Genomic DNA, 17,514 nt, shown 5'->3' with positions numbered 1-17,514 from the left:
AACTTACTGTATGACGACACACACGTAATGCAGACATACTGCAAGTGCTTTATCATAATCAAACACATGCACTACACATTTGACAACTGATCAACCCCCTTTCCTATTAAGGCAACACAAGGACTGTTGTGTTCTAGCAGTGCAGTCTGTCTGCTTCAGTGTGACCTGTGTCTGTTATTATTTGTATTTATTGTTTACAATTTTACAATGTATCTATACACACATAAATGGTACTTATATTGTATTACATGAAATAGCTACTACACCTTACACCCCTGATTATTATTATTGTGGTTGTTTATTATTGTTGTTATTAGAAAAACAAAAACGATTAAAACAGTAAAACAATTACAGTATGAACCATTAAACAATTAATGAGTAAATCACATACAATATTATTCTAATATCGTTTAGGCCACCTAGCCTAGGCCTATATGATATTTTCTTATTACAAATTACTTAAAAAAAAAAAAAAAATGTTAACATGCATTTTCTTTTTCTCTACTTTATAATTTGTGTGTGTGTGTTTTACACTTATACGGTATATTCATGTTTATGTGTGTGTCTGGGTATGTGTTTTTGTGTATATTTGTTACTGTAAAACTACACATAAAAAAAGAGAAAATAATCAGTTAGTTACACCATTTGAGAATACGTTTATTGACATTTATTAACAGTAGAAGACACCAGTAATTCATAGAAAGCCACATTCATCATATATCAGCCATTGCATAGTGTTCCTGTAGCTCAATTGGTAGAGCGTTGCGATATCAAGCGCTAGGTTGGGGGTTCGATTCCCCGGGAACACATGATAGGTAAAAATTGATAGCCTGAATGCACTGTAAGTCGCTTTAGCGTCTGCTAAACGCATAAATGTAATTTCACACCGAAATATAAACACAAATATCTCTGACTACTAAAAGCAGTAGATAAATACGTTAACAGTGACAGAGCAGCAGGTGGAGGTGAATCAGAGAGCGTTTCTGAGGATGAGCTGCACGCTGAGACTCGAGGGCTCCTCCACCGGCTGCTGTGACAGGTCGTTCGTTTGGGGGATGCTGTCTACAGTACAGCCCTTCACAGGACACACAGAGAAACGGGACAGCAGCGTCACAAGAATGGACTTCATCATCACCATAGCCATGTGCTTCCCCACACACGACCGCGGGCCGGATCCGAACGGCTGGAAGAAACGACTCGGCACCTTGAAAGAGAGACAGAGAAAGGTTAAAACATACTATGTTGATTTATGAAATATTTACTTTATTACTATTATTATTATAAAAAAATATATAATAATTCTGAATCTTTTTTTGGGGGGGAAGTGATGTTTGTTTGTAAATGTTTGTAAGGGCACTGAATACTAAACATTAGATGATTAGATCAAATATATATAAAAAAATCTTTAAAAAACTTATTTATTAAAAAAAAAAAAAAAAAAAAAAATGGGATCATTCTAAAACAATCCCAGAATCTTTCTTATTAATTTATGTGAGTGTATGTGTGTGTGTGTATATATATATATATATATATATATATATATATATACACTATGGTAAATGTTTGTAATGGCACTTACAGTGACAGAAATACAAGACAAGAAACAAATTTCATAATGAGGACTCACGTTTTTCTGGAAGTTGTCTAGACTGAACTCATTCGGCTTGGGGAAGAATTCCGATCTGTGCATCCGACCCACGTTCAGGATGATGTTTGTCCCTCTTTTCACTTTGTAGCCTTCGATGACATCATCATCCAGCGCCCGGCGCATGGTGAAGTCCACGACCGGATGGAACCGGAGCGACTCGTTGATAAAACTCTCCAGAATGTGGAACCCGGACAGATGTGAGTGCTGCAGGCTCCGACCCGCTACAGGATATTCATAGAACCAGACAATCACGTGAATGAAACATACACTGACAACACAATCAAAACGGAATCATTCATCCAAAACAAAAAATTCTGTCAGTATTTAATGACTTTCGTGTCATTACAGCCTGTTATAGAACATCATGAACAGTTTTCTTTTGGAGTCTTTCAATGAATGGAAAAGAGTTATGAATAGAATCTTCTACATTTTTCTTGTATCCTACAGAACATTTCCAGAATACGGGTTTGGAATTATATAAGGATGAGGAAATAATTCCCTTTAAAACAAGATAACTGCATTTTGTGTCTGCTCGTACCTAGGACAGCGTTCATTTCCTGCAGGATCTTTAATTCGACGTCTGGATTCTGTTTGAGCAACAGCAACATGAAGAACAGACTGATAGAGAGAGTGTCTGGAGCTGCGATTATCATCTCCAACACACACTGCCTGACGTTCTCAGTGCTCAGCTCCCCGTGGCTCTAAACACACAAACACATAAGGGGAGTCATTCTCATACATGTTTCAGAAGTGTGTGTAACATTCTGGCATGCCACATTCACCTGAGCAAATATCAGCTCTGCTGTGAAGTCGAGCTGGTCGAATTTTTCTGCACGTGTCAGCTGAACTCTCTTCTGTTCGATCAGAGCTGCAATAGCATCCTGCAACTCCTGACTGAAACACACACACACACACAAATACAGTAGACCATGAAAACATTTTCAAAGCCTTTACAAATGTTCACAACAGAAAAACACTTTACAATTCAGCCATAAAAGAGGGTTTTAAAGCTCTCTGGATTCTGCATTTGTGTATGTCAGATGTTATCACATTCATATACCATGGTATTTCCTCACGGTATCTCCAATATGACATCTCGTGAACTCACGCGTCTCTCTTGTGCTTCCCGTGCAACCACCAGGCCAGTCTGAAGTACACATCAGGTTTGATTAGTACCGTCTGCCAGGTGTCAAAATATTTATGAATCTTCTGAAGCAGATCATGCTCTACAACACAGCAGCACATTATTTAAGAATACATAAGGCCAATAAACATACAGTAGCATATTAAAAATATGATACTGATCAGTTGTTTATAGTTGGTAAGATTTATTGCATAACATTTATAAGATCATTTGTATTCCATAACTGATTATTAAATGTGATTTAAGTGCCTGTATACTTTTAGTTTATGATAGTCTAAGTGTTTCTCAAGACTGACCATTGAGAGGGACTCCTAGAAACAGTCTGTTGGAAATGTCCACTACAATGCACCGCAGTAAGTTGAGGATGTCCACCTGTCCCCGGGCATCCATCAGGTGTGACAAATTATCCAGGTGTGTGTTTGTGGAAGTGATGCAAATCTCCAATGTTCTCTGAAGTCCTGGACCTGTTAAAGCTGTCACACACACACACACACACACATGGCCATGCAGTCTGAATCAGCTTGTTCTCCTTCAGTACAGCATAACTTGCATATTATTAAAAGGTTGCATACCTTTAGCGTAAAAGGAGCGGACTTTCTTCCAGAGTGCCACATTTGAGTTGAATATAATGCCCTGTTCATGCATTCCGATACACTGCAGACCCAGTTTGCTCCCAAAGCGTGAGGTGTACAGAGATTTCCTCAACACATGATACACAGCAGTTGACCTTCGATACACACAGCATTAGAATGCCACATCTGAGTTCATTTATCCTGGAACATTCTGTGATATGGTGCTGGCAAATTCTGTCACTTAATTGCATTCAAAATTAGCTTAATTATTTTGAATGTGCAATTGTAGCACACTTCAAATCTTAAAAGAGTATTATAATAATAATAATAAAAACAATAACGATAATAATAATGAAATACACATACACCAAATTGTAACTTAAAGCTGCGGTAGGGAACTTTTGACGCTCTAGCGGTTAATAAACAGAACTGCTTGCGTCTTGCGGAAGAACATCGTAGCCGGAACTACTTCTCTCTGTTTATGTCTATGAAGAATCACAAAGGTACTGGGTTACTCCGCCGCGCTACCCCCGAGTCTGAATATAAACACTTATTATCGGTGCACCCTAGTGATTCAGGACAAGCTAAAAACACGGTTTGGAAAATGGATTCATGGTGTACTTGCTTATTATATACATTTTTCTACATTTTGAACACAAACAAAGTTACGGGCCGCAGCTCTGATTGGTTGTTTTTTACCGGGAGCGATGGAGTTTCTGCAAATGGCAATAGGACCACTGGGAGGAGCCAGAGGAGCTGGATTTTTTCACAGATTATCTGTCTCGTATTCTACTGTCAGGACATAATGACAGGCATATTAAAGTATGTATATATATATATATATATATATATATATATATATATATATATATATATATATATATATATATATATATATATATTTTTTTTTAATAACTTGAATTTAAACATCATCATAAATGTGTAATAATGAATATGACATTCAAGCTCCAACAGTACATTTTAATCATATTTCACATAGATAAAGTAAATAATTATGAAATTACATACAAATATGCACTCTCAATTGCATTGAATATAAAAAATGTAAATACCATGCAATTACGTGCCCTGTACACATTACATTCAGTTTGCACTAAGTAAATTATTTTAAAGCATATCATTTCTGTATTAGGTACTCCTTTTAAACGTATGCTAAAGTGTAATGTCTTGGGGGGTGGCGTTTGTGTGTGAGAGAAGTTACCTGCTCAAGATGAGAGTTTCCTCACCATTGATCCAAACCCGCACAATGTCTCCGTATTTGCTGTTGTAGTAGTTGCTGGCCGTGCCGATCCCAGACCAGATGAACCGACAGTAAGAGAGAAGAGGACCCAGACCCAGCAAGAAACAAGGACCTGAATGAAACATATTGCAGCAAACAAGCATTAATGCAATGAGGATGTGAAATGCTTTTTAAACAACATTTTCTTGGAGTTGTTAGGACATCATAAGAATTAATAATTAATGTGTTGTGTGGGCCTTCCACTTTTACTCTGAACATTTCATTATCTAATTAGAATGGGTGACTATACTGTCTACCCAAAATATATATAGCATAGTCATGAAAACATGCTTAAAAGGCAAAACACTGCATGATAGGAGATGTAACCAACTGAAAACTCTTCTTTCCCATAACCATCACTTCAAAAAAGAAAAAAAAATAATTGTAATGGATTTAATAAAGTAAATGCTGTGCTAAATAATAAAGGACAATTTTTCAAATGAACCCTACCAACCCGGCACATGGTCTTTCTCTGTCCAATGGTGTCTGATGGCCAGCAGCAGGCAGAGTAACAGCAGCAGTAGTGTGGCCATGGCTCCGCACACATTGTCTTGAGCACCGTAACTGCTGTTATGGGCTCCTTGCATCAGAAGCTCCAGAACAGCCTCACCAAGATGCACCTGCTTCATTCCGCAGGGCTGGAGAAGTTCACCTGCCATGAGAATGGATTGAGTATTACAGCTCCTTCAAGTCTGAAGCACCAGAGCTGCGGACATACTCTTTTATATGTGAGTGGTTACATGGGATTGGATCAGGATAAATCAAAAGTCAAAATAAAAACTCAGCGTAACCTTGCGTGCGTCCTCGTGTCCTTCAGCATCAGTTTCCAAAACATTGTCAAGACACGCAAACCTTCAGCTGTGCCAAACTCATCTCTGCATCATCTTTTCATCAAGACATCAAAGACTTTAGGAGATATGAGACATCTGCGGCATGACCTTGAGTCATTCCACATCCCCTCCTGTTAAAAAAAAAGAAGGGTTTTCAGACTTAGGCATACTAGGGGTTATTGACATAAACCCATAACCAATGCAGCTTGTTGGGAAGCATTACTATTTTTTTTAGTATTATTATCATCATTTTGCAAACAAACTAACACACTTATAAAACAAGTGTACAGAAAATTAAAAATATGTGTCATATTTTATGTTGTCAATGTCATTCAGTCTGGACTTTGTTTTAGGTTTGCAATATTTCCCTGCCTGTGTTTGTTGTCATGGTTACTGATTTGATTTGTCATTTCATTGGCACTAATCATCTAATTTGCATTGTGTACTGAAGTTCTCTCTGTTTCAGTTTAATTCATCTGGTCCCGTGATACGTTTGTGCTGAAGCTACACTGTGTTGGATTAAAAATTTTGGAACATTCACATTCATCTTCTTCTCCATGCATTTGTGACATATTTTCAATTCTTAAATTAAGAACAATAACTTAGAATTAGTATACAGTAGACACTATAGGGCTATCAAATTAACTAATTATAGACATGGGATAGAATCTGTATCTTAGGAGGCATTTGGAGATATTTACACAGACTGTTTCATGCAGCTCAGAGGTGACATGAATGCATTTACACTGCAATTAAAATAGCATTCATGTTTTAATTATCTGAATATAGAAATATGAAATGTTTGAAAATTAAGCATTACTTTAATGTTAAGTTAAAATTGCCAGTAGGTAATAGCAAGCCACTGTAAGTACACTGAATCATTCATTTAACGGATTCAAAGTAAAAAAAAAATCATTTTCATTGTGTTTTTCTTGTTTTGTAATGGCATATTTTTGATCGTTTCTGAAAAAGTTACGTTCAGTTTTATAAAGTTACATTCATTTTTATAGAACCAAATGTAATTCCATAGAAATTTCTTGTATGTCAGAATCTCAGGGTGGTCTTAATAAAGACTTGAGCCTGTAATAAAGGAGTCGACCTTTTGAGCATGCAGCTACAACACACATTACGTATTCGGGGCTGGAATGTCTTTCTCGGAATGAAACAAGTCATCTTTAATTCATTGGAGAACAAAGTGTCCCTCTGCACATTGAAAGCCACATCACTTAAATATGTTGTCACTTCAATAAGGTCTTTGTGGTCCTTGAATTTCGCAGTTCTTCAAATAAGTTGTTTGTCCCCTGTAGCAAAACTGTGGGCAGGAAGCCACAAGGAAGGGAATTGTGGGCACTGTCAAACATAAATTTATAGATAATTGACATTTATCTTGCTTGCTGGTGCTTTCTTACAAAGCATCCAATATAGTGCCTATATCGTGTTTTCGGAAACTGCATTTTGTGATAAATATTAGCTACAAAATTCCATAAGTACATTTACATTTTTCATGATTATGACTTTTTTTGTTGTCCATCCACTTAATTACTTTGGTAGCCCATCACTAACACTTTGCATCTTGGGGAGGGTTTGTGTTGATCTCTGTGATGGTTGTGTGTTTAGCTCAATGTAAGCAATGTAAGCCATACAGCTGTTGTGGGTGGACGTTTGTTCGGTTTCTCATGAGGAGTGCCAAGTGACAGATAATAACAGCAATGTTTGAGACAACGCACAGGGAGTGAAGCCAAACCACTTCCCTTTACTGAACACAGTCCAATGTCTACTCAACTGACCTCTTTGAGGTCTGAGGGCATAAACATAAAATTTTTGAATAAATAGCATGAATCTATCTATCTGTCTACCCCCCCCCCCTCATTTCACATGATCACACATTTGGTTGTGGTTTTGTATACTCTTGCTTCTCATAAAATAAATAAATAAAGATAATTAAAACACAAAAGAGCCATCCTAAATACATTAAAATACGGCGTACCACAGGGCTCTGTTTCAGGCCCTTTGAAATTTATCTTGCACATGCACTCTTTAGGAGATTTATTAGGAAACTGCATTTCATTGCTATATAGATGATATACATCATTTTATCTCCTTTTTCTAACACAATGGATTGCATTAAGGGCACAAATCTAGATTTGCATGTCATGTTGAATATGTTATAGCCTACAGTTATAGTGTACTTCTTTATAACCTTTTCATGATCTAGATCCTCATTATCTGTCAGGAGAGTCAGTGAACTTGGTTGACCTTGAGTGAATTTTGAGTTTTATGGTTAAAGTCAATTTGTTTTTCAAGCCAGACATCTCTACTGCTGGCATGTTGCATTTTGTAGCTTATTATGGCCAAGAACCACCCACTCAGACAGGAAGACTCTCTGACTCTCACATGTAGACTTTCTAATCAGAATTTCAGAAGTAATAAGTATTAATAATTTCACAGACATCACACACACACATATATATATATTACTCAGTAATATACAGCTGTGCTCAAGAATATGCAATCCACTGTATTTCTAGATGTCTTAAAAGTCCTTTTTAAAGATTAAATTACACGAACCACATAAACTTGAGTTACTCCTCAGAAATGCACACTGTAGCAGTCTGGTAATCAGAATTTAATTCCCTGTCAGATTTTTATAACCCCGTATGCACCAGCCAGTGAAAAAAAAGGTTTTCATTTTCAGAAATATTGTACTTTTTATTTATTTTTTTATTTTTTTGCAATATGTAGTTCAATAGTTCAACGATTCTGTGTTTCCCGAAACCATAGTTACGTGGTAAGAACTACAGCTCTCAACCTGTGGTTAGAAGCATAGTTTCTTGTTAGCAAGAGATATAGTCTTAAATAAATATGCTCTTGGGCACAGTAAGCAAGCTAACATGCAGTGTAATCTATATATTACATTCTATCAAAATATAAATACATTTTAATCTTTGTATGTTTGCACATCCTTTAAAAGCATTGAGGTTATAATACAGTTTCTCCCAATAAAATTAACTGATTATGTTGCATTGTTGATTTTTATGCAAGCTAAAATGTTATTTTGTATTTGCACATAGAGTATCCTGATGCGGCTTTCATTTAAACTGAACAGCTGATTGGATTTAATTGGGTCTTATTATGTAACATATGTATTACTTCCAATGCTTATACTAAATATTTGATTTAATTTAATGGACAGTTATCAGTCAAATAAGACTTCTGACAAATAGTGCCTTGTTTGTCAGTGAAGTTGTACCCAACTAATTCTTCTTCTCCTGTGGCGCGGCATATGTATGGTCCATAATAAGAATGCAATCCAGACTTTTAAACTTGCCGGTGCAGTTTCAAGCGCCTCTCACTGCTCTGCACCTGCGTTTCTGGCTCTGACCGAAAACGCGCTGTGGAAACGCGTTGGCTTAGTACTTTTTGTCCCTCTCTGCTATTATAGTTTTGCAAGATGGCGGAACTACATGGAAGCCTCCGTCAACCTACCCGTCCCATGTATATAAAGATAATAAATTCTTCATTTACAAGGATTAGTTTAAACATTGGCATAGGTATTTGTACACCATTGAGGGCATATTTATGAATAAAAATATTGATTTTAGATAATAAAATACCTAAAAAGTTACTTATTGTCCCTTTAAAGAAATGACAGAAAAAAAACTGACTGAACTGAACTCCCAGCATAAGCACATACTCGGTATACACTCTATCCTAATACCTTGTTCCTCGCTTGCGTGATCACACAAACCCAACCAAGGAGCTTGTAGCTCAGCTTGTATGTTTTATTTGGCAATGACCTACAGCTGCAGGGCAAAGGACCACAAAATACAACAGACCTCATGGTTTCATTCAGCACTGTACTAGCATTTATCAGAGGGAATTCATATTAATTTTAATACACAAACAATCTGGCTGTGCACCATTATTATTACTTTTATATTTACATTATTATTGCATAACCAGTACTGGCATTGCCTGCCATTTCCAATTATAGCAAGTGCAGATGTATTCCACATTCATTATATAAGACTATCTCAATGAAAGCGAGGTGCTAACTGATATCAGATCAAAACCAAATTAAAACTACAGAATTGGGTCATGTTGCGTGATATGGGCACTGTAAGAATTGTATGTCAGGCCTTTAACTTCACAAGCATCCTGAGTTCCCTCAAGGGTCTAGGCTCCTTTAGCTGCTGACATTTACTCACTCTGACATGTTGGTGAAATCACCTTGGAGCTGAATAACTTTCTTTTTTTTTCAGTTTTGTTTTGTCTGTATTATTCTCAGATATGGTTATACAGATTTTTTCCATTGCAATGTTTAGTGTACATTTTTGGTGTTAAAAGTTACACTACCTTTGCCAAGACATACAGTTTTTAATTGTCTAATTTAAAAATACATAAAAACACTATATATCTGGAGATGTTTGGAGACAGTCTTAATAGAACTGTTTTATGAAAGTGTTTACTGAAATCTCGCAGTGGCTCTCAGCGTGTCTAGTTTTCTACCACATCATTGGCTGTTGGTGTCGATGTGGATTATGCTGGTCAGCCCACGGTCACGCTGAAGAATGGACTCTACTGCATATAAATCAGGTGACTGCACAAGTGGGGGGTTCTTCTCCAGCGCATCAGGACGGCACAAAGCCGAGCAGCCCTCAGTCACACACAGTCTCAACTCGAAACAAGGACTTCGATTGTTTTCTTGCATCCAGAGACTGTCCTTTTTGGGGGGAATATTCCAGACTTTTATTATTCAGCTTTACTTTTGAAAGTGTTGAGTTGTGTTTCATGGTTTTTTGAAAATCTGAATTGAAGTCAGAATGCTGGATCCACTTGCTGAGTTGAGAAGAACCGGAGGCTTTAGGCAGTGTGGTGGCCGGTTGTCCAGGCAGGTGCGTTGGATCTTGTACAGCGTGTGCGTACTGACAGTAATAAACTGTGCCGGCCTGGTTCTGCTCCTGGTTCAGCAGAGAGAGCTGTGGGCTCATCTGACTGAGGTGGAGAGGCAGATGGTGGAGATTTCTAAGAGCTCCGTGGTGGAGTTCATGACACAGGTGAACGAAGATGAGGCTGAGTACCAGTACTCCAGAAAGAAACGCAGCCGGCAGCATCGAGGGACACGACCCTTTGAGGAGCAAGAGGGGAGTGTGGGAGAGGAAGTCTTGGGAGATTTCCAGTATCAGAATCCACAGACGCATGGCCCGGTTTACCAGCACAAAACAGAAGAGCAGGATGGAATGATGACAATGATGACATACTCCATGGTGCCAGTAAGGAACTCATAATGACATGATTGATTTGTGCAGATTACACAATTAATTTCAATTTTCCAATGCTAACTGGGGATAAAAGTGAAAAGTATCCAATGTAGTTTACTGCTTTCTCTATTTTTGAGAAGAAAAAAAAGATAAAATAGATAACCTGATAGCTGTATAATCCTATATATACCAATATTAAGCTTTCTTTTTCTGTAAGGTTCTTTCTTTCACAACTTTAACTAGTTGAATTGTTTTTTGTCTGAATTTTCTAATAGCTAGATTTTTTTCTTACATAGCATATACAATGTTTTACATTTAAAAAAGAAAATCCTTTGAAAAGTCTGTTATAGATGTCCATAGAAATGTCTGTAAACTCAATATTATATTAGAAGTTTACAGAAATGTCTAACTCTAATACAACAGAATGCAATGCACAATTCAAAATATGAGTAAAACATCAGTGAAAAGATGAATATGGAAAATTCCTTCAGATCAACATCTTAATGCCCTTCTTTTGAAGAGTGTAATGAGAAAAAAAAAAGTAAATGCTGTTATTTGTAGATAATTCTTCTATTCATAAATGCAAAGTAAATGCTTTTAGCTCCTTTTTTCCCCCAGTTTGTTGCTCCTTTGTTACATAATTGAAGACTAGAATAGAACGTTTTTCAACTTGAGTACAAATATGTGTTTCAGGTTAAAATTCTTCTGGATATTTGCAACAGTACTAAAGGAGTCTGTCTGACTGGTGAGTATTAGGATCTACTGGCTCATTTTTATTAACATTTCTTTTTATCTCCAGAATCGATTATCTCCAAGTTCACAGTTTTATTTGATTTCGACTTTCACAGGGCCACCAGGACCGTCAGGAATTCCAGGTAGGAAATGAATTATTCTAATGTTGTTCATATTCTACCACAAGGAAAAAGATGGATGGATGGAAGGATTACAAAAGCATTTTGCATAAATGAAAAGCAGTAAAAAAAAAAAAAAATGATCATGATGTATAAATCTTTCAACTTTAAAGGGGTCATATGATGCGATTTCAAGTTTTTCTTTCTCTTCGGAGTGATACAAGCTTTTGGTGCATTAAAAAGAACTGTAAAGTTGCAAAGACTAAAGTCTCAAACCCAAAGAGATATTCTTTACACAAGTTAAACCTTGTCCACTCCTCGTTTAAACACACCCCAGATTTCTACGTCACGATTTTGGAAGAAAAAGGCTCATTATTGTAACCTTTTGCTGCCAGTGCCATGTCGTGGAGACACTGTTTCGTTGTGGAAGCAAACTACTTTGGCCTTCCAAAAGAGGACACAACTAGAAATCAGTGGTTAAGTTGTATTTTACAACACTGTTCCAGAGCAGTTCAAACCAAATATTTAGATGCGTGCAACATATTTTATGGAGGACTATTTCCTGATCCTGGGAGAGTAGATTACAATGCCGGCTGTTCTGACTCACAGTCTTTAAGTACGTTTACATATGTAAAAGATTTCCCACTGATGATTCAAACACAAGTTTTGAGCAGTGTAGAGTAGCGCTTGTCATTTCTCTGACCACAAATGCAAACATGATTTTGTGTTTACGCGTCACAATGCAACACAACACATAAAAACACAGTATAAGTCATTATAATCAGTAATTATGTCCACACTGGATGCCACAAATGGCCATATATATATATGTATATTCTTTGCATTGTGGTAATGAAAATTGGAAGAGTGTCATAATGTAATAAAAAGTGTCTTTTATTATAGGCATTATTTGTTTCAAATACCAGTATCAGAATTTTACATTTCTTTTTACTTAATTGTGAAATTTGCTAGCAATTTCTGATTTAAATTAATTAATACACCGATTTTCAGTGTAGAATTCCAAATAACGTGTTACTCAAATAATCTTACTTTATGGAATTCCAGGCTTGCCGGGTGTGGACGGAATGCCGGGGTATAATGGAACAGACGGAATTCCAGGGTTGCCAGGAGAGCCTGGAGCACAAGGAAAACGGGGAAAAAGAGGTCAGCTACTGTATATGCAAAAAAAAAAAAAAAAAGACTTGGAAAATCTATCCATCATGCACATGAATGAATATAGTCAAAAACATCTTCTGAAAGAAAATATCCTCCTTTCAAACCTCTTCTCAAATATTTGGCTGCTTTCTATGGCTTTTATCATCCTCTAAGGAAGAGGAGAGGGGAATTTTATCCTGCTTGGGTCACACAGCAGGATTGAGAGAGACTCAGAGATCTCCCACTGAATAAAGCAGAACTCATGATTACAGCTGACTGACCGCTCTGTTCTGAAAGCACAAGAGCCCACAGACATTCTAGAAGTGTCATTCAGCAAATCATTTATTAAGAAACTGAATGAAATTCTTTGTACTCTGGTGGAGAAATTACCAGACAACATTAGAATAAGTTTCATGATGATTCCATACTTTTTGCTCCATAAGCAGATGACTACATTCTGATGCATGAACTGTCAATAAACAGTGTTTACCTGGCTAGGTTACAATGTTAGAAGCGTTAAGAATCAACAAACACCCAGAACACCCTGGCAACCACTAAGAACATCGCCTAGCAACCAACCACACTCACTCTATTTCAGAAAACGCATCTATATATTTATGTCATGTTGGTAACACTTTAGTTAAAGACGTAGTTACAAATTACATGTACCTACTGTAGTAATAATATTAAATTTTTATTAGCAATAAAAGACAGTGGAAAATTACAAGACCTAAACCTAAACCTCTGTAATGTTACTAAAATGAAATATAATTGTAACATTTATTTCATGACTACAATAACTGGCTCTGAATTATTTGAGAACTGTGCTGCATTGAGCTGTGAAGGAATGATTTTTTGCTTCTTTGTACCTGTGTGCAGGTCCTCCGGGTGAGAAGGGTGAGCCTGGTGAGAGAGGAGAGCAAGGGTATGCTGGACCCCCAGGACCCCCTGGAGAACAGGGTGAACCTTCAAATGATGTCATAGTAGAGGGTAAAAACGAGTTCTGTTTCTATTGGGGAAAGAAGGAAAAAAAAGTGAATAGGCCATTTTTAAGCAATAAGGTATATGTGGATGTTGGAATATAGTCAAAAGTTAAAGGGTCATATTTCTTCTGCTTTAATTCGCAGGTCCACCTGGTCCAGTTGGACCCCCTGGCCTCCCTGGTCCACCTGGCCTTCCAGGGCCCCCCGGACCTCAGGGGCCACCAAGACACAGGAGCCACAGAGCACATCTCCAAAGGGGGAAGGAGTCTGTGGGTAATGGCTAAAATGATACATTCTTAAAACATTTAAATATATATATATAATATATATATATATATATATATATATATATATATATATATATATATATATATATATATATATATATATATAAAAATATGTTTCAAAATTACCCCATAATCATAAAACAAAACTATTTGTTTCTTCAAATAATTTAAGAAATTATGAAAATGGATAATTATTGTATTACAGTTTGGTTTTATTTTTTATTATTATTATTATTTTTACCAATTTATATATATATATATATAGTAGGGGTGCTCCGATCACGATTGGCCGATCGTTATGCGCATCTCGTCAGTAAAGCCTGTTCTCTAATCAGCAGTTAATTCCATCAGGTGCGTGATTTCACATAGAGCAGCTGTTACTAAACAGAGCCGTTGTTAATAGAGAATATGCGCAAATCCACTTCATTTTCAGCGTTTATTTGCACATCTTCTCAGTTAACAACGGCTCTGTGTAGTAACAGCTGCTCTATGTGAAATCACGCACCTGATGGAATTAACCGCTGATTAAAAAAACAGCTTTACTGACGAGATGCGCATTAACGATCTGCGTGTGTGTGTGTGTATTACTGGAATGATAATTACAATTGATAATAATAAGAATTATAAAACATTTAATGTGCAGACACGTTGCATTAGTAACATTAACTTACATATTTTTTGTCACAATTTACAAAATGTTTAAATTTTAACATAATTTTCAGTAATTACATTTCTAATGTTCTTTATACTCTATACGTTTTTCTTTCTCTCTCTTTTGATTTCGGGGCAAAACTAAATTGGGTATAGTGAAAATGTCCCCATAAGACACATCATAACATATATGTAATCTCATTGTTTATCTTTAGGTCACCCTAAATCAGTCCCAAATGATGACACCATCACCCAGAAAATGGTATCATGGAAGATAAATGGTACAAACTAGAGCAAAATATTACACTGAACTACAGCCTTTATTACACTTTACCTCTGACAAAGTGATTGTGTTTGGCAGACTGTGTCATAAAATCAGTTCAGAACCCAAGACATCTGATGAAAATGAGCAGCACATTTGGAGCGTGGATGATGGACACCGCTGCTCATGATAATGAGAAGATCTGGGTAGCAGAACATTTCTCAGGTACTGAAGAGAGAACAAATACTCATCAATACAGCATATAAACCCTGCATTTAAACTCTCCTTTCATTTGAAAGTATGAACTGTAATCAAAATGTCTTATCTTTAGTATTTGACACCGTGCACTAAATGCTAACATAGAGCACCTTGTATTGAATCTGGAACATAGCTTTTAAGATTTTAAGATTATCTCATGTTCATTAATTTATCAGGACGTATCATAAAGGAGTACAACAGTATTGCGGCATTCCAGAACAGCAGCAATGAATCCATTGATGTCCGAAAATTTTTCCAAGGTTGCGGTCACGCTGTACATAACGGCTCCATATTCTACCACATCGCTGGAACTTCCAATATTGCCAAGTACGTCTGATGATAGCATGGGCAGATCTCCTTGATAATATCAAGATTAAAAGAAATGTTATTGAACATTTTATTGAATTGAAAATTCTGTCATCACATCACTCCAAACATATGGAGGACTAGGAGTGCCACTTAATAAAGTGAAGGAACTAATTTTCATTTTAATAAATAAATAAAATTTACTTAGTATTAAAATAGAATTAATAGAATTTAAACTATTTAATACTTTGACACACAATGGCTTACAGTCATTCATAAGGAATCTTCCCCTCTGCCCTAGTTCTCAAATCTAATTAACAATTCAATTCACACATGGCACGTCAAGATGCACCAATCCCCATTAAAAATAAACACTTTGAACAAAACGTCTCCTTTTGTGTTCCAGAGGAAGAATGAAAGTTCTTTCATAAGTTTATCTGTAAGAATACTTAATGTTCTTGTAAAACATGTTGTCAATTCTCCAATATTCCCAGGTTTGACCTCCAGACGAAGATCTTACACATGATTACCATTGAAAATGCTTTCTATCATAATAAGTCCTACCTCCTTGAGAACTCAAAGACCTATTTCAAATTGGCAGTGGATGAGAACGGTATGTGGATCATATTTGCCTCCAACACTGACGACAACATAATGGTGGCACGATTGGATGAGAAAACTTTCTCCGTCAACACATACATAAATGCCACCTATCCCAGGACCAAGGTAGGTAATGCATTTATCGCCTGCGGGATCCTCTATGTCACGGATACTAAAGACACAAAAGTGACGTACGCCTTTGACCTCCTGAAAGAGAAGCCTGTTAGTGTCAGTTTAGATCTGAGGGCACCTGGAGGGGTTCTGTCCATGATCTCATACAATCCCAGAGACAAACACCTCTACATATGGGACAGCAGCTATGTCAAGTCATACCAAGTACAGTTCCACTCAGATGAATAATCAAATATCAGTGAAATAAGTGCAATACTTTGTGTTGTGTTTTGTCATGTTCATGCATATTTATAAGCAAATAACCTGTGCTTAAGTTGCCACCCATATATTATATATATTTTTTGAGTGGACCATAGATCAAGAACTAAATTGTATATCAAGTGATATTTGCATACAATATTTGGACACTTGTGCCACCCTTAAAGGGATAGTTCACCCAAAAATGTTAATTTTTGATGTTTATCTGCTTACCCACAGGGCATCCGAGATGTAGGTGACTTTGTTTCTTTAATTGAACACAAAGAAAGATTTTTAACCCAAACCGTTGCAGTCTGTCAGTCATATAATGGAAGTGAATGGTAATCACGGCTTTGAGAGTCAAAAAATATACACAAACAAAACCAAATTAAATCCTGCGGCTCGTGATGATACAATGATGTGTAAAGACACAAAAAGATCGGTCTGTGAAAGAAACTGAACAGTATTTATATTGTGGTTTTTTTTCTACCTCTGATTGACCGATTGATCCAATTTCGAACTGTCCTGAGCACGCTTGCGTCTTCTTCTTCAGATGTCTTTTTCTTTTTCTTCTTCTTGCTTTACAGCAGATTGCATACTTGCATTACCGCCACCTATCTCTCAAATAGACCATTGATCCTCCTATTTGAGATTGTAGCTAGAGTGTCAATGGTCCACTTGAGAGATGGGTGGTAGTAATGCACTAATCAAGTGAGTGATCCGCCGTAAAGCAAGAAGACGACAACAAAGTGTCACAGGCTGGCTGTTGAGAATGTGATCAGGACAGTTCGGACATTGCGGTGAATCAGAGGTAAAAAACAATATAAATACTGCACAAACCGAAGTTTTCATTTTTGGGAGAACTATCCCTTTAAGTTTTGTTGACTTCATGTTATAGATATTGTGTTAGACTGATAGTATGTAAAAAACACAAAATATATTGGCCAAGTGTTGTTTAATTTATATTGCACGCATGTTTATGTAGCTACAAATGCTTGGAAATCCTGAAATAAACCCTGAAACATTTTAATATAAAG

At 36.6% G+C, this 17,514-nt stretch overlaps 2 protein-coding genes across 2 annotated transcripts; one reads left to right on the top strand and one right to left on the bottom strand.

The window, feature by feature from the left end:
- Positions 1-645: 645 nt before the first annotated feature.
- On the bottom strand, positions 646-12,739 carry LOC113061867 (ovarian aromatase-like). Its single transcript, XM_026231347.1, has 11 exons — positions 12,657-12,739; positions 5,456-5,625; positions 5,119-5,316; positions 4,587-4,737; positions 3,365-3,519; positions 3,089-3,265; positions 2,757-2,874; positions 2,431-2,542; positions 2,187-2,349; positions 1,628-1,869; positions 646-1,204 (listed from the first exon to the last, which is right to left on the bottom strand). The coding sequence occupies exons 3-11, from the start codon at positions 5,291-5,293 to the stop codon at positions 971-973; spliced, it is 1,527 nt and encodes a 508-aa protein (XP_026087132.1). The 5' UTR covers positions 5,294-5,316; positions 5,456-5,625; positions 12,657-12,739; the 3' UTR covers positions 646-970.
- On the top strand, positions 10,111-17,513 carry LOC113061866 (gliomedin-like). Its single transcript, XM_026231346.1, has 10 exons — positions 10,111-10,767; positions 11,449-11,500; positions 11,604-11,630; positions 12,672-12,770; positions 13,641-13,751; positions 13,889-14,017; positions 14,898-14,963; positions 15,044-15,169; positions 15,379-15,529; positions 16,003-17,513. The coding sequence occupies exons 1-10, from the start codon at positions 10,318-10,320 to the stop codon at positions 16,466-16,468; spliced, it is 1,677 nt and encodes a 558-aa protein (XP_026087131.1). The 5' UTR covers positions 10,111-10,317; the 3' UTR covers positions 16,469-17,513.
- The last annotated feature ends 1 nt before the right edge of the window (position 17,514 follows it).

Source organism: Carassius auratus, chromosome 43, assembly GCF_003368295.1.
Source record: "Carassius auratus strain Wakin chromosome 43, ASM336829v1, whole genome shotgun sequence".
NCBI classification, from domain to species: domain Eukaryota; kingdom Metazoa; phylum Chordata; class Actinopteri; order Cypriniformes; family Cyprinidae; genus Carassius; species Carassius auratus.
Note: the sequence above shows the minus strand (reverse complement) of the source record. Positions and strands in the feature narration are given on the sequence as shown.